The 22,641-nt window shown below is 37.3% G+C and overlaps 1 protein-coding gene across 2 annotated transcripts; it reads left to right on the top strand.

The window, feature by feature from the left end:
- The first annotated feature begins 305 nt into the window (after positions 1-305).
- On the top strand, positions 306-19,496 carry si:ch211-11n16.2 (zinc finger FYVE domain-containing protein 1). Of its 2 annotated transcripts, none has more exons than XM_052110153.1 (11): positions 306-487; positions 2,468-2,972; positions 9,261-9,478; positions 9,836-9,942; positions 10,341-10,449; positions 12,854-12,951; positions 13,696-13,813; positions 13,893-14,063; positions 14,995-15,184; positions 15,936-16,034; positions 17,816-19,496. In XM_052110153.1, exons 1-11 carry the CDS (start codon positions 374-376, stop codon positions 18,046-18,048), a joined length of 1,962 nt encoding a protein of 653 aa, XP_051966113.1. In that variant the 5' UTR covers positions 306-373; the 3' UTR covers positions 18,049-19,496. The 2 variants fall into 2 exon arrangements, with proteins under 2 accessions (XP_051966113.1, XP_051966114.1); XM_052110154.1 differs by having other exon boundaries at positions 12,854-12,945.
- The last annotated feature ends 3,145 nt before the right edge of the window (positions 19,497-22,641 follow it).

The following is a 22,641-nucleotide window of genomic DNA, read 5'->3' on the forward strand; positions in this document are numbered from 1 at the left end:
TCATGGGTAATGTAGTTGTTTACCATGAATTCCGTTATCAAACACAATTTTTAATCAATGAAGTTGAGATAACGCAGATAGATGGCTTAAATGGAAGCATTTATACCATCAATGAACAACCTCGGAACTCATGGTAGGTCTGTATTTAAAGGTTTATAAGTTATCGTTGAAAATCAATTCGTCTATGGGATAAGTGAATGGGATTTTTACTTCCGGAACCAGACTGTTGCGCTCTAGAAACAAAGATGAAACTGAATGAGCAGCAACAGCGCCCTCTTGTGTTCATTCAGAAAATCAACCAGCTCCCGGGTCATGACAGCAGCAGAGTAAACCATCTATCCAAGATAGTTGTGATGGTGTTAAATCTGTAACTATGTCCGAAATGCTACTGAAAGAGATGGAGGAAATTTCTCTCGGGCCGGTTAAAACAGAGGAGACGGAAAACGGACGGAGTTTTCTGCTGGTGGACGAAAACGAAAGCTTGCAGGTTTGTTTGTGTTAGCTTGAGTGTTAGCCATCAAGCTATCAAGTATACAGTCATCACATATAGTTTCTTTGTTGCTTTATGCTCTTTGGGTGATTGTTCGTTCAGTAAGAAAGCGTCCTTGTCAATCCCAGTGGCTGCTAATGTAACACTTGTAATATAAATAGTATGCAGACAAATTTACCCTCAGCTGTCAATGTGACTGAATCACTACGAAGTTTTCAAAAGCTTTGTCAACAACATGTCATCTCACCTTTGACCTCGTCAGACATTTACTGATCGATCATCATCATCGATTATTAGTCAAATCCACTTGATATGTCTTTTTGTCACTTGCATTGAATTAATAATGTATGGGTTGTGTGGCTGTGGGTCCATGTGCTGCAGTAGATAATGGTACGCCTGTCAACAGTGTGGCCTAGTCTGATTTACAAATGTGATTCTCTATTCTTCATTAATTAGCTTGAAAGGATGCTGTTATAATGCGACTACGTTCAGTAAAACGTATTTGGCATGCTATGGTTACAAACGGTTTTCATATTTTTTAAACTCCCAACTGATGCTTCTAGAACTGTTACAATTTATTTATTTTTTTTCAATTTCGGCAAAACGTCATCTATGTTAACCAGCTAGAACATTCTTGTAAATCTGCAGGATAAACAACAACACTGAAAACCAAATCCTTACATTTGGAAAGCATAAAAAACAAACATGGCCTTCATACATGAAGGAAAAATCACCCCATAATGAAATTTTCATCATTTACTCATCCTCATGCCATTCCAGATGTGTTTGACTTTCTTTCTCCTGCAGAACACAAAGTTTTTTAGAAGACTATTTCAGCTCTGTAGGTCCATACAATGCAAGTGAATGGTGGCCTGAACTTAGAAGCTCCAAAAAGCATAAAGGCAGCATGAAAGTAATCCATAAGACTCCAGTGGTTAAATCCATGACTTCAGAAGCGATATGATAGGTGTGGGTGAGAAACAGCTCAGAATTTAAGTAATTTTTTACTATCAGCCTCCACTTTCAAAAAGCCCCCTAAGTGTTGTTCTTTCCTAAGTGTTCTTTTGTTTTTGGTGATTCGCGTTCTTTGTGTATATCGCCCCCTACTGGGCAGGGGGGAGAATTTATAGTAAAAAGGACTTAATGTCACCATGAATACAAAATGAACAATTCTTATTTAATTAATTGGATGTTGCTGCTTTTGTTATAAATGATTTATCCATGCACGTTTAAAAAAAAAAAAATAGTTAATCAAAAAGCCTTTGAAAAGATGTACGGTATTTAGATAGCTTCTTAAGTTTTCCCAGTAAGTGAATGTGCATGGTGGAAAGGGATGTGCATGCGTTCGTGTGGCTGTAAACGAAAGCCTATTGGATATTTTTAATAATTGGATGAATCGTTTGACACATCCCACCCCCAATTCCTGTTTCAGTAGGTAAAAGGTGAAAACAGCTTATCGAACAGGGCTCGTCAAGGCACTTAAGTGCACCTTTCAATTTTGATCTGTTTCTCACCCATGCCTATCAGATCTTCTCTGAAGGTATTGATTTACTATAAATTCCAATCCCTGTCCAGTAGGGGGCGATATGCACAACAAATGCGAATCACCAAAAAAAGAGAGGAGAGAAGTTCTCTCTTAGGAGAGAACAGCGTACATGAGGGGAGTTTGAAAGTGGAGATTATAATAAAAAAACTGTTTCTCACCCATACCTATCATATTGTTTCAAAGTTCTGGCCACCATTCTCTTGCATTGTATGGGCCTACAGAGCTGAAATATTCATATAAAAATATTTCAGTCACACATTTGAGATGGCATGAAGGTGAGTAAATGATGAGAGAGTTTTTATTTTTGGGTGAACTATCCCTTTAAGACATAGTGACAGTTCTATCAGCTGAAACTCTCCTACACTTGCCAACCTTATTGTTGAGCCATGTTTACTTTGATCTTGGTCTCTCATACTCTTTCTCTCTCCCAGGTAAAGAATGAGGCCCATTTTTTGCAGAGGCTAAGCTGCAGCGCTGCCCAAGGAGTCAAAGTGCTCTCCATCTTTGGCAATACGGGTGACGGAAAGTCCCACACTCTCAATCACGTGCTGTTTGATGGCGAGGAGGTATTTGCTACGTCTCCTTCTCCGACGTCCTGCACAGTGGGCATATGGGCCGCTTACGACCCACACCTGAAGCTGATAGTTCTGGATACGGAAGGTCTGCTTGGCGCTGCCACTCAACAGAACCGGCGGATGCGTCTGCTGCTGAAAGTTCTGGCTGTATCAGACGTGGTCGTGTACCGCACAAGGGCAGAGAGGCTGCACAACGACATGTTTCAGTTCCTCGGCAGTGCATCGGCTGCTTACCTGAAGCACTTCACCCCTGAGCTTCGAGCTCTCTCCAGCCGCTGTGGTCTGGATGTGCCTCTGTCCAGCCTTGGGCCGGCTGTTATAGTTTTCCAGGAGACGTTGCGTACTCAGCTGCTGGGCCAGGGTGAGTGAACAACAGTTGTGTGTGTGCAGATGCACTGTTTACAGAGCCTTCAGCGTGAAGGCAGCATTTTTCTGATACATGTTGATGCTAAAGGCTATTGTATGACTAGCCGAAGGGAAAGGCATTATTCCTTAAACATGGCTCTGCAGGCTCTCATGGGGCCCATACATATTGCCAGGGGGTCTTTGAAAATTTGGGGGGTTTTAAACTGGTAAAAAATATTGCAGGGAAACTTGCTCATGCAAGTTACCAGTGAAACATAAAACAGCATTTCAAGCTGTTGTTTATCATCCTTGCCTTGATTTTTCTATTCTTGGAAATGGGACATTCAACTTGCTTTAATATGTAGTTTCAATCCATTGTTTTTTGTTTATTTGAATCAGTAATGCACACAGAAAACAGAAACCATTTCAACATGGCAAATTATGAGGTACAAACATGAACAAATCACAATATGGAGACATCAAAATACTGTATGTTTATCTTGTTGATAGGATAACCTTTATGTAGAGTTTGGGTCTACTGAATCATAAATTGGAAAACACAAGGTTAATTTATGAATAGAAATATGTTGAGCCAAACCTTTTCAAGCAAACCGCCACCATCTTTTTGTTTGGAACACATCAGTCATCAGATTAAAAACATGTTTGCTGTCATTAACAACAAAAAACACCCTTTACATTAAATCATTTACTATATTCTGTCTTTGAATTCTTAATTAAATTGTTCCATTTGATGACAACAGTGAATCAATACAGTGAATCTCTTGATATAACTGGTAATAAGAAGGTCACTGGTTCGATCCCCACAGCCACCACCATTGTGTCCTTGAGCAAGGCACTTAACTCCAGGTTGCTCCAGGGGGATTGTTCCTGTAATAAGTGCACTGTAAGTCGCTTTGGATAAAAGCGTCTGCCAAATGCATAAATGTAAATATAAACAAAGCTATAATCTATGAACTCTACATGTGCATCAAATCAATCAAATGACATGTAATTATCCTTAATATGCATTGAACATGTCTTGTGGCTTAGTTATATAACCGTCATTTTTACTTTACAAACATCACATACAAATGAACAGAATTTAACATTTTGTAATAATCTATTGCATTAATTAACATTACAACTGCATAAAGTAGAGAAGTATGGATTTTCAGATGCAGCACAAGTATTCTCACTAATTTGGGTAATTGATAGTAGAAGTACAAATACCTTTCAAATATGAAAAAGTATAATATCTGAATATGCAGTAAGCAAGCAAATATGATCCACCCCAACATTGCATACCAGTCCCTCCAGGATTTTGCTGTCACAAGAATTTATGCATATTCAACCACTTCCAGCATTATTTGCAATAGCTTGTGATTTTAAAAAATTTCTGAATTGTTAAACAAATTTTCTGTTTACCATGAATCAGAGGTAATCCAATCGCATTTCTCCATTATTAACAGAGGCTTATCAAAAGCTCTGAAAGCTTTACACAGTCGTGGCATGTCCAACTGCACTACCTCCATTGTTTCATCTCCACATAGGGTTGCCAGCTGTCCGGTATTAGCTACAACTTCCCATATTTTGGTTGAAATTATGACATCCGACTCCATCTATACTTTAGGGCCAAAAAGCTCATGGGGGGATCCTGCTTCATTTACTATGAAAATTCTTGTCTAAACTTTCGCGAGACTGTAGACAGCGCATGTACATCACAGCTAGTGTTTAATCATTACATGCTAAAATGTGATGAGAAATAATCACAGTTGTCTGAAATAATCTTGGTTAGATAAAATTATCATGTTCAGGTGATGTCATAATTGCAACAAGCCTATCTATTTAATCCTCATTTGTTTTTTATTTATGTTGTCTACTATTTCATTGTCTCTTTCATTGAATCAGGGGTTTCTCCTGTTAAATGTATGGGGTATTACAGTTTGTATTTAGAATTTTTTGCTTGCTAACTGCCTATTTAGTTATGCACTAAAATATTTACAGGCAACTGTACTTATACAGTCATTGACAAAAATAAATATTATCAAAGTATACTATGATTATTTATGAGTTTTCCCTGCAAAATCGGGGCTTGACATTAACGCTTGTCCAGGACAAGTGGATTTTTGAAGGGGCAAGTGAAAGATAAATTTACTTGCCCGACCGGACAATCAGACTGATTAAGATGTCAATAACAAAAATAACTGGCTATATTTGTGATCGCCTAGTCTTTGTCACTTATTAGAAAGTTCATATTCTTATTTTTAATTGTATAATTCTCGAGCGATCTAGTAACAGCTGCTCTCTGTTTCATTGACAGGATGCGTATGTGTGTGTGCTGACATGCGCATGTGTTCTGAAAATGCTCACGTAATGCGCACCTGAATGGTCAAATACATTTCAACTTCTGCCAAAATGCCCGTCTTGGTGAGGTATTCATATAAACACAGAGAGTGATGTCTAAAGTGAACGCAAACAGCGGAGTAAAAAGTAGATTTATATTAAAACTGCTTGACAATATAAATAATAGTTTAATATAAAACTCAACCAAAAATACAAACACACACTGGTGTCGGACAACTGTCCGTAAATCTCTCTCTCTGTCGCATTGCCGTCTTCGGTCGACCTTTCTCCCTCTCGAGGGCTAATTAGCCTGATTAACCCGGCCAAACCCTCCGCCCTGCCACATACGTTTTTTTACATAATGTTTTCTCTCGTAAATGTTAACGAGTGCCAACATCATATATGTTGAAAGGGCTGAAGCCTGTCAACCAAAACATGAGATTATTGATGACATTAAGAGAGTTTGCTTTTTTTATTATGCTAGTTTATACATAGGGTTACGTCCTATCTAAATTTAATGGTGCAATGCTCAAATATTTAGTAGTGCGTAAGTTGTGACTTAGTGCCCATTTACGCCACAATTAGGCTAAGTTGTAACGTACGTATAGTTGGTGCAACCAGTCCCAGTAGTAGTTTTATGTTGCATTTAATTCTGAATGTTTACTTAAATACTTGATAGCCTACTGCTGTTACATTTTTTTTTTTAAAGCTGTTAAAAAAAAAGCACAGAATTTTCTTAACTTGTATTTTTTTGTTCTATTGTTTTTTATCTATATCTATTCATTGCTGTTTTTTTCATGTTATTTTATTACTGACTGTTTAATAGTCTTGAATAATTACTTAAGAACTTGAAACCATTCTTCCATAATTAACATATTAGTGTTTTTATTTGTTGTGGTTTTGAAGCTGATGTTGAGAATTGTTAAATTTCACTACAGACTACTGAAATGTTGTTATTGTGATCATGTGTAGACTTTATTGTACATGGTAGAACTTGCTGTAATAACAAGATGAAAAAGTAGATCTCATTCCATAGAACTATGAGCATCCCTGCTGTTAATGATGGCGATGGAGGCTTTTCTTTATTTGACTGCCATATGACAATGGCCTCCTCCCCTACCCAGTGCAGTTTACATTTCTGTCAGAACTGAGTTGATTGCATAGATTATTTGGTTGGCCATCTGTCATGCTTTTAGAAAAATATAGGCTACAACATAAATTGTTACTTGAGCATGTAACTTAAATGTCCTTTTTTCTCTCCGGACAAGTTACTTTTTTATGTGAATAACCAATTTACTTGTCCGGAGGACAAGAACATCCAATGTGTAATGTGGAGCCCTGCAAATGGTATCACAATTGTTTTTTTAAACCGCAGCAAATTCAGCCATTTTGGGCTCTTTATCTTGGTTAAATCTTGGTGTGACTGGCATACAATAGGCTACATTTAAGAGGTGAAACCCATGAAATGGCTCATGTTAATTCAACGGAATACCCTTAGACTAATCATTTTTATATTAAACCCTTTCAGCCTTAGTGGACCATTCAAGTAAACGTTGGTAAGGTTAAAATAGTAGACCAAAAATGCCTCGGCTGTAAACTAAAAAAAAATAAAGAAAATGAGAATTCAGTTATGATGGGTTTGCAATATGTTAATTTTCAGATTAACATTTTTATTGGTTGATTCTCAAAAATAACACAGAATAAAGCAAACTATACATGCAAAGAGTCAACCATTGTCCCCCTTAACCCCCATTAATTTCCCATCCCCCAATCCAACAAACCTTCCTATGGTCCAAGCCTGAGTATACACATAAACACAAAGAGAAAAAAAAAGTGTTTCTCTCCACATTCCAGAAAGGTCATGTATTTGTCCAATTTCTTACCATATGCATCTAATCTGCCAAGCTGTTTGTTTGACATCTTTTCGAATGCCGCCACCCTGCCCAATTCGGCGAACCATTCTTGAAATGAGGGAACAGTTGACTTCCACCCTCTAAGAATTATTTGTATGCCAATCATTACACTAGTTAGGACCCAGCTTTTTGTATATTTGTCACCTACTTTAATAACCACTCCATCACCCAATATACACATAGTCTGTGGCATAATGCAATTTGAGTATCTAAACCTCACAGATAAAATTCTGGACTCGTACCCAGAATTCTCGAATCTTAATGCAGAACCACAGAGCATTGGCTATGTCTAGATCCTCCAACTGATGTCATCAGCATGTAGGTCTTTTAAACCAAGCCTAAACAATCTAGAGGAAGTTCAATAGAAACAATACAAAATCTTAAACTGAATAAAGCATACCCTTGCATCCCTAGACATAGTTTTAATTTTTTTTAATTCTTTCCCACTCCCCATCCTCCAATACCAAGTTCAAATCTCTTTCCCATAACCTCTTAAGAGCTGTTAAGGTCCAGTCGCCAAGACTCTGGATAAATGAGGAATAATACACTGAAGCATCATGCCCCTTTCCAAAGTCTGTGAGCACCATAAAAAGAGTGTCTGCAGCATTAGGGGGTTGTGTACTACCACCAAAAACAGTACAAAGTAAATGGCGCAACTGTAAATACCTGAAAGATTTAGACATAGTATCCCAAATTGCTGTTAGCTATATTTTAAAATGATCTCCAAGATCTGTTTTCATAAAGGTCACCATGTGCAGCATCACCCCTCTCATCCATTCTTTCCAGCAAAAGGGGGATTTATTTTTATACATAATTTGTGGTTCAGCCATATAGTTGAGGAAACATTTAGGTAAGTTAAAAATGTAACATACGGTAAACCTTTGTCCATGCTGAATGTACATGTGAAGTAATGGGATGCATTTTTACTTCTCTAGGCAGTTTAATAGAAAGACTTTGCAATGATGAAATTGGGGCAAGGACCGCTTGTTCTATGTTGTACCAGGGAGGGTCTCTCTCGGGTGGAAGAGACCAATGGGCCAAGTGTCTATGATTAAAAGCATAGTATAAAACAACATTTTGGAGAGGCCTAAACCTCCTCTGTCAATTGGTCTATGTAACTTACTGAAATGTAACCAAAGTCATTTACCATTCCAAATATAAAACTTAGATATCCTATTAAATTGTTTAAAATAAGAAAGAGGAACGTCTAGAGGGAGAGACTGCAGTAAATAATTGAATTGGGAGATACAATTAATTTCTATAACATTGACCTTCCCAGACATAGACTAGTGTTATGAAGCCCACCTATCTACCTCACATGAGATCTTTTTCATTAATGGGTCTAAATTAAACTAAATCTCTCAAATGTGCAGGAAATAAAACGCTTAAATACCTAATGCCTTGCTTGGGCCATTGAAAGGCACCAGGTTGGAAAGCCATGGCAGGGCAATATGCTGTCAGAGTAAGAGCTTCCGATTTAGGCCAGGTCACCCTGTATCTGGAAAATTTAGAGAAAGAATTAATCATTCTGTGGAGGCTAGGCATAGATCTACTAGGGTCGGAGACAAGAGTAAAAGTTTATGACCACCACTCCTCCTGCTGCAATACCAAGAAAATCATCCTCCCTTCTTATTGTGGCTGCAAATGGTGAGACAGACAGACAAGACAGAACAGCAAAGGGAAGAGAGAACAGCTTTGCCGGGTTAATTCTTGTGATCGCAAGGTCACAATATCCTTGGGGGTATATAGATTATTCGATGTCGACGGTTGCTTTAGAGTAATTGTGCATTCCAAATTGGGAGAAAAGGGGATAAAAAAAAATAAAATAAATAGCAGATTATATTGTCATTTATGCAAAAGAATATAAGCTGATATTGAGGGTAGAGTAATGGTTAAGGAAATTAGTCTACTCAATTACAAGTTGCATACACTGCTATATGTCTTAAAAATCTTTAATTGAGAACTGTTGTGTTTACGTGGCTGAATTGAAGCCAACTGTTCAGATGATTGTCTCAGTGAAAGAAATATGGGTCTATGTTGTTTTACAGATGGTGCTGTCCCGGGGAAAGCAGACACGATGCTGCAGAAGCGTTTCCATGACTTGGGTCAGAGCACAGACGCCTTCAGCTCTGTTCATTATGTGGGCACTCAGACCATCACTCCCCCCACAGACTACTCACAGTTACTGCAGATAGTCCATCAGCAAGTGAACAACACAGCCACGCGAGCCCCGCGCCAGCCTGCTATTGTGTTCAGTGCATTGCAGGTTGCTCTTTGTGTATTGATTCCTTGTGTGTATGTACAGTGGCCCCAAATGTAGTTAGACACTTAAGGCACACAAAACAATTTATGAATGTCATTGTATTAGATAATTTACTTGTTACAAAATATCAAACAATGTGCAATTTATAAAAAAAAAGGTAGCCCAAGATGGCCCAATCTTAATTTTGTATCTAATGAATAGAAATAATGCAGTAAAATTATATGTCGGTGTGTCTTTAAGTGTCCAAAAATATTATTTTGTGCCAGTGTATGTGCATGTGTGTATTCACGATTGTCCACTGAGCATGTATATGGCATGTATGCTTCGCTGGTTGGACCTCACTACTCTGTCCTCTCTCAGGCCTTGAGCGACAGGTTCTGTGGAGAGATCTCAGATGACAAAATCAGCATATGCTCCTTCTTTCCTGATGAATATTTCACTTGCCCCTCTGTCTGTCTCAGCTGCAAGTAAGTTCACACCAAATTTATGCTCTGAAAAAATGATTGAATGTGTTTTTTTTTTATTTGGAAGTTGTGTTTAACGCACCACACTGATGCAGCGTGTTTGCTGAATAATAAGTCAAGAAAATTGCTGCAGTGTGTCACATCAGGCTTGAATTTCCTCAACACTGAGCTGCTTCATAATTTCATGATTCACAGATATAAATAACTGGAATTCTATTCAGGATGCAAAACTAATATGTGGAAATGAGTCACACAGAAGTGCTCGATGCACTTGAATATGATTAGGTCTCTCAAGTTGTTTCTCTGTTTGCTTGATTGTGACTTAAAACAGCGCAGTTGAATAATGCTTGTGAACTAGAGTAGTGTAAAATCATTGCTACTCCAAAATATGTTTGTTTTAGTGTTCGATGTAAAAATGGCATGAACCACCAGAAAGATGGGGCTCCTCACATGGCTGATGGACTATGCCAGTATGCCCACCAATACAACAATAAAGTTCTCATCTGCAAGGTAACAACTGCTAATTGACATGGCATGGTTTCAAAATAGTTTTTGTGTACTCCCTTGCAGTTTTATTTGTTTGTTTGTTTGTTTTGTTTCATTGCTTTTTTCTTTTCTTTGTTTGTCTTTTGTTTTGTTCTATTCTTTGCTAAAGCTGATTATGAAGACAAGTATTTGGTGTAAGTTATTAAGACTTGTTGTCAGAGAATGTATCTTGAAGTAAGCTTGTACATGTTAGAAACAAGAAAATAATGGGGTAAGAAAAATAATTTTAATTCAAGATCGATGTAAGCATTGGTTTCTTACCCCATTGGTAAACAGTTTTTTTCTTGTTTCAAGCATGTATAATCGTACTTCAAGATAGATTCTCTGAAAATAACACTTTATGTCTTACGCAGTTTTGCTTCTCAATTAAATTAATCTTGTTTTAAGGACGTTTGGATATATGTATATATTTTTTTGGGGAAAACAAGACAAAAACACTTTTCTTGAAAATAGGGCTGCAACTAAGGATTATTTTGATAATTGAACAATCTAACGATTATTAGAACGATTATTGCAACGATTAATCATTAGCTCTTAACCGACTATTCAGCTTGTACCCCGACTCAAACAAGTTTATATTAAACGTGCTTACTAACAATAAATAGGACAAAATCATCTTTTAAAAATACCTCTAAATGGCATTTACTTAATTAAAGGGGAAAACATTTTTTTTATTATAATAAATGTTATACATACATTTTATTGTTTAGTTCAATAAAAAATTCACTGTGAAAAAATCCTATAGTTATCAAGTGGTTTTGTCTTGTTTTCCATTTAAAATTGTCTAAAAATCCTTACAACAAGATACATTTACTTGAGAAGCAACATATAAGATATTTAGACAGAGAATGTATCTTAAATATACATTAAGTGTATTTTTTCACTTGGTTATAATTCTGCAAGTGCAGTAAAGTCAAAATATACTTTTATTCAAGATATATTCTCTGAAAGCAATTCTAAATATCTTACAGTGCATCCGGAAAGTATTCACAGCGCTTCACTTTTTCATTATTTTCCTCACAATTCTACAAACAATACCCCATAATGACAACGTGAAAGAAGTAATTGGTGCCAAAGGTGCTTCAACAAAGTATTGAGCAAAGGCTGTGAATACTTATGTACATGTGATTTTTCAGTTTTTTAATACATTTGCAAAGATTTCAAACAAACTTCTTTCATATTGTCATTATAGGGTATTATTTGTAGAATTTTGTGGAAAATAATGAATTTAATCAATTTTGGAGTAAGTCTGTAACATAACAAAATGTGGAAAAATTGAAGCGCTGTGAATACTTTCTGGATGCACTGTGTATGTTGCTTCTTAGGTAAATGTATATTTTTAAGGATTTTTTAGATATATTAAATTCATCATTCTCTGATGCATTTTTCTTCTGCAGTATAGTTGCTAAAATAAATGTATGTTGTTTTAAAGGATATTTATATGGGAAAACAAATAAAAAACGTATTTTGTTGCCGTGTATAATGGGTGAAGACTACTCCCTCTCACCTTTCTGTTCACTTGATTTGGATCCATCTTTAACTCACAACAAACAAACTCTCTTCTTAAAAGATATGATAAACACCACAACACGTGTTATGATTCTGTACATTGCGTGCTATCATGTAATAATCTAGCTGCAGCAAGCGTGCGTGTGGGATGGCAGCTCCGGCTCCGCTTTATTGCACAATAAGAGTGTTTCTGTATTTAATTTGTCATTTTATATAATTTCCTCATACTTTCCGTTCTACATCACCTTAAGCTGTTTGGAAGGTTTGGAGTGCATCTGGACTGTGAGCTGTGTCTTCTTCGTATCCTCAGTCTGGCACGAGCAGAAGTGCTCCTCTTGCACGCCATCATTAGTTAAATTTGATATCATGTTACGTTGAATTAGATCAAACGACAATTAGACAAAACATTTTCAGCAATTTTTTATTGTCGATGTTGTCAATAGCGTAGACAAATCGTTTCAACCGTACTTGAAAATAATTTCTTGCAGTGTTGGTTTTATTGAAATATTTTTAGTATAACCAGTACTTGGTTACTCCATTTGGATTACTGTATGGATTACTTTATTGTACTAATTTTACACAATATCTCATCGTCTGTAGTTATGCTGCAAATGCTTTGGCAATACAAATGCACCCTTTTTTTCATTGCTATTAAATCACACTAAATTGAAAATAAATTGAAATTGATTTGTCTAGTCCCTAGATGTACGTTTTTAAAGGAGAACAACCTTTGATAGTCTTTGTTAATTGAGGTTTCAAATTAATCTATCTGCAAAAGTTGCCCAGTATAGATTTGTTTCTCAGTTGAAAACCAATGACAAAGTATAACCCAGATAAACCATTAATGTTTCCCATGCAGAGGTGCTATGAGAGTGGAAGGGAAGTGATTGTCATCCCAAAAACGTCTGCCTCTTCAGATAATCAATGGCTTGGTCTGGCAAAGTATGCATGGTCAGGGTGAGTTCATTGTTTTCAATTCTTAAACTAGGGGTGCACCAATACCACTTTCTCTCTCCATTCTATTCCTATAACTGACCTCTCGGTATTGGCTGAATTATTATTATTATTATTATTTATGAACTTTTCAATTTTTAATATGGAGTAGTAATGTATATTCAGTCGTGCCTTAACTTTTAAACCCTCAGGCTTTTGTTTTGGTGGAAACACTTCAGGAGGTCCATTGAGTGTGTATGTAGTCTAGTTTGCAGTCGTTTAATACGCTCCTTATTCAAAATCTGCTCCTCTGGTGCCATTCTTGATGCATGTTATAAGTGAACTGAACTATTGAGCATCTACATCTGAGATGTGGTTTGTGTGTAGTGCTCACAAATTGCATGCCGCTCAGGGTATCATCATAACCCCTCACGGACTATGGGTGTGTGTCAGCAGCAGCACGCATTCATTGAAACACGTGCGCATGCAGACTAAATTTGCTTATTAAATGCAGACTTTTGCGATTCACTTCATTAAGAGACTTTGAATAAAATGCACTAGTCATATGGACTACTGTAATGGTGCTTTCATTGTATGGTTCTTATTTTTGGAGCTTGACAGTAATGACCATAATTAACCCTCTGTATCGGATTTTGATCGGGCTTGTCGGACCGATCGATCTAGGTATTGGATTGGTGAATTCCTAACTTGAAATTATATTCTTAGGCCACGTCTTTCCATATACTCAAACTTGGCCTTTCAATGCAGCTATGTTTTAGAGTGTGCCAGCTGTGGCATTATCTACCGGAGTAGACAGTACTGGATGGGAAACCAGGATCCAGAGAGCAGTGTGGTACGACCCGAGGTTAAGCACGTATGGCAGGGGGTGAGCTGTTTCTTTGTTCTCTCACTCTGGTTCAAATGTTTTTGCTACTTTGATGCTGATGTTCTGTTTACGCTTCTAGACTGATGCCTTCCAGACAGACCATCAGAATGCTGCTCAGCGGGTTTTGGATGGAATGAATTATATAATCCAGTCAGTGACGGAATACAGCTCAGGCCCTACCAAAGCTGTCACTGCCTGGCTCACTGACCAGGTGGCTCCAACCTACTGGAAACTCAATGCTGAAATCATTGTGAGTGATATGTCTTATAAAATGATATATTGAACATGTCAAAATACACATACAATGGCCCCAAAATGAATTAGGATCCTTATGGCTCATTAAAAGTGTATGCATTTCATTGCATTAGAAAGAAAATATAAAAAAGTGTCATCTCAAAACATATAAATAGTACTTTTCTCATAGCTAACTTCAATTTTCTTAGCCATGTTTGAAATGACTTTTAACCAACTGGTCCTAAGCCCATTTTTAGTACTTATAAACATATTTTTGTGAAATGTTTTGCATAAAAAGTGTGCTTTCCTTAAAATAAATAAGACTTGGGTTTGATATGTTTTCATTCAATGGAATGCTGTGTTTTTAAGTGTGGCTTAAGTTTCCAAATACTTAATGCAGTCACCATAAAAACATAACCAATGTCTGTAAATGTGTAAGATACATGTTTGGTAAAGGATAAATTGCAAATGGTTTGGAGTGGGGAAAACCTTACTGCAAAAGGTGCAATGACATTTACCTTTGAACAGTGAAATTCCATGGGCGAAATTCAGACATCTCAATGGGAATCCGCGCAGTCGTGAATTTCACCCAATGAACTTCTGGTGGCGAAGAATTTCCCTTCGTGGATTTTGCCGAGTACAAGTTTGGTGAACTTTGACAGGCAAATTCACTATGTTGACCAATAGGAAGCTGCTTGGTTTGCTAGTGACCTGGGTGGGCGGTGCTTCGTACACCGCTGCACTGAATGTTCACAATGGACAAGGATATCACTTTAGCGGCGAGTTTCTTTAACTTTAGTATAAAGTGTAGAATTAAAAAGAGGCTACTTGGCAATTAATTTTTTGCTGGTTTCACACGCGCTCGACATTCGCCACACCATCTTCCCTTGCGGAATTTCGCTGTGCAAAGGTAAATGTGACCGCATCTTAAAACTTGGTCTGTTCAGGAATGTCAAGGCTGTAAGCGAGCATTTGAGGAGGCAGAAAGGAAACACCACTGTCGGGCGTGTGGGGAGGGTTTCTGCCAGGCCTGCTCTACCCACAGCATGCCCGTACCTGAGAGGGGCTGGGGTGGCACCCCTGTGCGAGTTTGTGATGCGTGTTATCGGCAGGGAGGAGCACAGCACGCTGGACAGGGTGAGAAGATGGTGCTGTTCTAAAAGGCTTTGAAAGGATAGGTCACCCTAAAAATGTATCTTGTCATTATATATTCACTCATGTCATTCATATGATTTTTCTTTGTCCGTGGTACACAAAAGGTTGTATTTTTGTAAAAAAAAAAAAAATCTAGTGTAGTCCAATTTATGAAATAATGATTCTTATGAGCTAGTTCTTTTAATGAGTCAGTCATTCAATTAATTTATTACTCACTGAATTGTTACATTTAATGTAACGTAACTACAGTTTGTGTAATTTTAATGAGGTTCCTAAATATAGTGTAATTACTGTACATACACATTCACTAAGAAATTATAATGTTGCAGAAATAGTATTTTACATGCAGAAGTAAACACAGATACAGATCTTGTAATTACTCATGTGTCTCTAGAGGGGGTGTTTGACATGTATACATTTAAATAATGAAAATGCTGTCTACTCATTTATTCATAGTAGTCACATTTATAATTTTGAGAAATTTTGATTGCATTTTTTTTTTTTTACATTATCTTGACTCGAAATTTGCTTATTTGTCTGTTTGTTGCCATGTCAATGGATTGTGCATTCTTGAAATATTCATTATGTCAAAAGGGTTTTAAAAAGTCTCCCAGGATTGTTCAGTTCACTCAGTTGACTGAGTAATGCATTTTTCAAAAACAATGTTTAATGGTCCCAGTGTGAGATGTTGACTGGTTTGCTGAGCTGAGATGATGCATTCTCTTGCCTGCAGTTGCCCAGATGGAACCTCAAACACTAGTCGCCCGGAGAGTGACGGAAGTAGCTCAGTCCACTCTCAATATGGTCTCCACTGCAGTGGACTACCCCCTCTGTGAGTGTTACTCCACACAGTAGAAGCAAACATTGAACACCAAGTGTCTGAATTTACATGATTGCTCACACTTTTGAATATTCTCATTTATGCACAGTGACTTTGCTGAACAGTAAAAACGCAGTATTGCTGGGTAGAATACAGCTCATTATGCCGACGTCTCACTTGGCAACTCCAAACAACTGTCACAAATGCTGACTATTTTCACTTTTTCTGTCACACTCTCTGATTCAGTAAGGAGCTGAAGTGACCGATATACTGACTGCCTCCGACTTACTCTCTGATTCACTGGCATGTCAAGCTCGCCGAAGTAACAACAGGAGTGCCGCATAAACAACACTCGTAATAGGCTGAATTAGGGAGCGATTCAAAGAGTAACCTTACCCTGTGAATGTGCGTGATTGTGTACGTAACCATTCAGGAATTCTCGAAGTCCATATGCAGCTTTCAGTGATACAAGAATTTACTTTCAATAAACGAATTCATGAATGTGGGGCGAATTCACGAAACAATTGCGCCAACTTTGCATGAGGTATTTCAGCCCCACAATCTTGCTTAAGCAGGCGCAATCAGTGCTGAAATTGCGATGCATCTTGGGTATTTAAGTGATTGTCAATCTTTAGTGCAAACTACGACTGAAACGATTAGTCGACATTATCGACAACGTCAACAATAAAAAGTTGTCGACAAATTTTCGTTGTCGAACAGTCCATTTAATTTAACACAAGATGATAATAACGCGGGAGAGCAGCACTTCAGCTCGCACTTGATTGAGGAGAGGAAGAAAGAACAGCTCACAGTCAAGACGCACTCCAAACTTTCCAAACAGATTAAGGTGATGTAGACTGCAGAGTATTTTAATACAAACATGCAAAATAAGTAAATACAGAGGCAGTGTCGTCATGAAATAAAGAGGAGCCGTACCTGGTGTTCCGCTCGAGCAAAACTTGCCTGTCAGAGCATCTATAAAGGAAACACTGTGCCGTTATATACTGTATTTAATGTATCCTTTATTAAAGTTCAAATAATAAGGAAGCGGGCTGTATAAATAAGCACAAACTCCGAAACTTTTCGCCGCTTATATGAGTTGCATGAAAAACAGAGCTTTTCAAACTTCTCCCGGCTGATACATTGTCTCGCGCGGAGATGCTCATCATTGGCGCACACTAGATTTTGTATATGGTGATTGCTCACGACATAGTGAATTATAATACGAGTGTCACGGTGAATAAAATTGGCAATACGCAGCTCTATAAAGAAGAAAGTGTCTTCATTCAGAAAACTCTGTGCTGTTTGCCCGGCCCAATTTACAAAGCGTCATTACCGCCACATAAAAGCAGGTGGTAAAATTTATTTTATTTAAACTAGATGTTTGTGTACATTTTTATCGATCATATCACCAATATTTCCTCAAATAATGGTTAAATGATACAGAAGAGCGTTATAACCTGGCATACATCCAGATACATGGTGTAGTTAAGCACACTTTCAGCATGTTTAAGAGATGATTCTGGCGTCTGGATTACAGTGATGCTGTACAATCTGCGTCATCTTCTGCTATGTCATCTTGTCAGTTCTTCAGTTGTGGTCTCATTGGTCACCTAAAGCCCACCCCAGCAACTAAAAAATTTGGAGGGAAAAAAAGTGTTTTTTTCAGTTGCTAGAGGCAGTAACTGACCAGCGATAATTTAAATGAAGCTTACAAGAAAAATCAACTAGTGTAACACAAGTTTTTATACACTCGTGTATTCAATTTTTGACTTATTTTGTACTCTATACAGGTTTTGTAAAGAAAGTTGCAAGACCAGACTATTGGGTCCCGGATCATGAGATCACCCAGTGTCACTGCTGTACTAAGCCCTTCACCCCCAGCATGTCCAAGCACCACTGCCGGGCATGTGGGCAGGGAGTGTGCAGGAACTGCTCAACTAAGACCAGACCCGTGCCCTCCCGTGGCTGGGACCACCCAGTGCGAGTGTGTGACAGCTGTGCTGACCGGAGGGATTCCCTTTGACTCGTCTGCATGCTGGAGACCTTGTTGTGCCTCTGCAGTGCTGCTCTAAATGCGTGCTGCACGATTAGCCCTTTTTATACATTTCTGTCCTCATAAAGCTAGTAGTGCTTGGTTCAGAACCAGTTTGTTTCTTGGTCTTAAACAGCGTAATTGGAGGCTATAGGAAATATGAAACCTAATGCAGTGGTATAGATAAACACTCAGACTCTTCAAAGCATTAGGCTGCAGAATTAGAGTGTGAATCTCATGAAATGTTTATATATATATATATATATATATATATATATATATACACTCACCGGACACTTTATTAGGTACACCTGTACATCTACTTATTCATGTGATTATCTAATTGGCCAATCGTGTGGCAACAGTGTATGCAGATATGAGTCCGAATCTTCAGTTAATTTTCACATCAACCATCAGAATGGGGGAAAATGTGATCTCGGTGATTTAGACAGTGGGATGATTGTTGGTGCCAGACGGGCTGGTTTGAGTATTTCTGTAACTGCTGTTCTCCTGGGATTTTCACAAACAACGGTCTCTATAGTATATATAGAATGGTGCGAAAAACAAAAAGCTTCCAGTGAGCTGCAGTTCTGTGGACAAAAATGCCTTGTTGATGAGAGAGGTCAACAGAGAATGGCCAGATTGGTTCGAGCTGACAGAAAGGCTACAGTAACTCAGATAACTTCTCTGTACAATTGTAGTGAGGAGAATAGCATCTCAGAATACACAACTCATTGAAACTTGAGGCAGATGGGCTACAACAGCTGAAGACCATGTCGGGTTCCGCTTTAGTCAGCCAAGAACTGAAAGCTGAGGCTGCAGTGGGCCAACAATTTGTGTACCTCAACAGGAATCCAGATTTGTCAGACAAGACAACGTTTTTCCAATTGTCTACTGTCCAGTTTTGGTGAGCCTGTGCCTACTGCAGCCTCAGTTTCCTGTTCTTAGCTGACAGTAAAGGTATCCGGAGGGGTCTTCTACTGCTGTAGCCCATCCGCCTCAATGTTCGATGTGTTGTACTTTCAGAAATGCTTTTCTGCATAGAACTGTTGTAATGTGTAGTTATTTGGGTTACTGTCACCTTCCTGTCAGCTTGCACCACTCTGGCCATTCTCCTTTGATCTCTGTCATTAACAAGCTGTTTTTTCCCATAGAATTATCACTCACTGGATGTTTTTTTGGTTTTTGGCACCATTCAGAGTAAATACTAGAGACTGTTGTGTGTGAAAATCCCAGAAGATCATCAGTTACAGATATACTCAAACCAGCCTGTCCATCATGCCATGGTCTAAATCACTGAGGTCACATTTTTTTTCTCCATTCTGATGGTTGATGTGAACATCAATTGAAACTCCTGACCCATATCTGTATGATTTTATGCACTGCACTGCTGCCACACGATTTGCTAATTAGATAATCATATGAATAAGATGATGTATAGGTGTACCTAATAAAGTGGCCGGTGAGCGTATATAACGGTATATACAGCATATATATATATATATATATATATATATATATATATATATATATATATATATATATATATATATATACAGTATATATTATAATTGCTCAAAGAAAATGAAGCCCATATTAGAAAATTTTTACCTTCATTGAATTATTATTATAATTTTTTTACATTATTTTCATAACAATTGGCATAACAAATTGGCATTACTGTAATGCAAAAACAATCTAATTCCTATTGCTGTAATACAGTAATGGAAATGATCCTGTCTGGACAGGATACATTTTTTTTTACACCACTAATTCTACCATTTTGTATACTTGTACTTTACAATTTAAATAATATTTCCTTTTTTTCCCCCCTTACAGTAATGAGAATTAGATTTTTCACATTACAGTAGGCTACTGAGTATTGTGGACAGGGAATGTGCTTAATTTCATGAATATGTCAAAATGCTAAAAAATCTTGTTGGTCCTTAAAGAAACATTCCGGGTTCAATACAAGTTAATCTCAGTCGACAGCATTTGTGACAATGTTGATTACCACAAAACTAATTTTACTTGTCCTTCGTTTTACTTAAAGAAAAGCAAAAATCAAGGTTATAGTGAGGCACTTACAATGGAAGTGAATGAGGCCACTCCGTAAACATAAAAACATTCATATGTTTGATGTGATAAAATCACTTTCTAACCTTTTCTTTATGTTATATCCAATTTTATAGCTCCGTTGCCATAATGACGTAACCATGTCAACCCTATAATCCTATAATGTTTAATGATTTAAACATTTACATTTTGTTAATTCTTCTGTTAAAACTTAATTATTTAAGTGATTTTATACATTATAACCTTCATATTTCTGCCTGCAAACCTTCCAAAAATTGGCCCAGTTCACTTCCATTGTAGGTGCCTCACTGTAACCTTGATTTTTGCTCTAAAAATATAATATTTTTGTAAATAAACATGATGCCACAAGTACTGTTGATTGATCTTAACTTGTATTGAACCAGGAATATTCTTTTAAATAGGCTTTATTTCTGTATGGAACGTATACATTTTCCATATACTTTTAAAACTTTGCGCTGGGACGTGACCCATTGCGCTGGGACGTGACCCGATTTCGCCAAAATTTACTGTGGAATCGGAAATTAGAATAAAGAGACATTAAGAATTGGGTTTTGACAATTTTAGTAGCTATTCACTTGTGCTGGCACTTGAGAAACAAATCCCACACTAAACGTGCATAACCGTATGTGATAAATGTATTAAACATTTTAATGTTTTTATCCCAAAGACAGGATTTATCCACTAATAACTCCTAAACACACAACAAGTCAGATAGTAAGAGCACTGAATATAAATACTACCCATATATTTATATTCACATATATAACACATAGGAGAAATTTCACTATCTAACAATACAGCTTTTGAATATGTGATTAAAAACTTACCTTTAATTGGTACTGTTGCATACTTGATTTCAGGAAAGGAACATCATTTATTTCATGTAGAGCGGCAGGACTAGCCAGGTCTGTTCCACTGACGTTTGCATATGGAAGCCTAGAATTCGCATTCCAGTTAAAGTAATTGCAGTTTATTATGTGATTAATCTTGTGAGCCCATATCACATTGCATTTTATTATCTCAACAGTACTTCAGTACTGAGTACTTTTTTTGAAATTACAATTGCACTTTATCTAATCTTTACTGTTAGGCTTTATTTTCTTAATTTTAGAGATATATCATCTAAAACAGAAAGCTGTACATTTATTGCAGCTGTATATAAATGTGTATGAAAATGTTATTATTAAACAGCATTTAGGGTGCTTATAGGATCCCAACCACCATCTCACATATTATGGTGAAACATGAGAAACATGATTTCACTGGGCGTGTAAACATTTAATGCAGACTAAACATGCTAAACTCTAAATGTTGATGATTTTATGTTGAGTGATCAGAACAGGATTATACTGTGGTTTCCTAATGTTCAATGCTCATTAAATGGCTTACATAACGCACTTTATTCATATTTGGTTTGAGAGAATCCACCAGGAATTTCTTATTTACAAGTTTGTTGTTTTTTTACAATTCTGCTTCTAATCTCTCTCTCTCTATTTTTATCTGGAATAGTACATTTCAGACTTCTATGAAGGGATGTAACGAAAGCAATCTTTTTAATTGCTTGTAACTGAATCCGCATTTGACAATCCTGTAATCTTGTTTTGATTGGTCAGTACTGCTCAGGCTTTTCAGAACATTAAAGCTATTTTAAAACAGTCAACCCTTTTGTTGCTCCTTGAGTCTTCTTGATAATACAAGATTATAGACCTACATTATATGAAAAATAAAGGCTGTAACTCTGTAAGTGAACATATCAGAGGTCATGTGGAGGTGGTGAACCAAATTTCCTGCTCAAAGAGCCTTAAATAGATGAAACTGACTCGAAATCTGATTTAAAAAATGGAGGTTGTGCTCCCATTTCCTCCCATTTATACCATTACTGTCTGGTAAAAAAGTCCTGGTTCTTCACATATACAGGAGACTGTCTTGTTCAATATATTGTTTGTACAATAATAATGTTAGCACTTGTATGATTACACAAGGCTGCTACACAGGTTACAGTTACACCACAAACATTCGAAAAGGGAACCATTGTGACCACAGTATTACAGAAAGAGTGGCTTAATACTCTTCTTATACACTGACCACGTTATTAGGTACACCTATACACCAACTTATTCATGTTCCCATCAACCAACAAGCTTTCTGTGGCTGACAGTAGTGGAACCCTACGTGGTCTTCTGCTGTTGTAGCCCATCCGCCTCAAGGTTCGACATGTTGTGCATTCTGAGATGCTATTCTCCTCTACAATTTAACTGAGTTACTGTAGCCTTTCTGTCAGCTCGAACCAATCTGGCCATTCTCCACTGACCTCTCTCATCAACAAGGCATTTCTGTCCTCAGAACTGCCGCTCACTGGATGTTTTTTGTTTTTGGCACCATTCTGAGGAAACTAGAGACTGTTGTGTGTGAAAATCAGGAGATCAGCAGTTACAGAAATATTCAAACCAGCCCATCTGACACCAACAATCATGCCACGGTCAAAAT

Source organism: Xyrauchen texanus, chromosome 38 (assembly GCF_025860055.1).
Source record: "Xyrauchen texanus isolate HMW12.3.18 chromosome 38, RBS_HiC_50CHRs, whole genome shotgun sequence".
Classification (NCBI taxonomy): Eukaryota; Metazoa; Chordata; class Actinopteri; order Cypriniformes; family Catostomidae; genus Xyrauchen; species Xyrauchen texanus.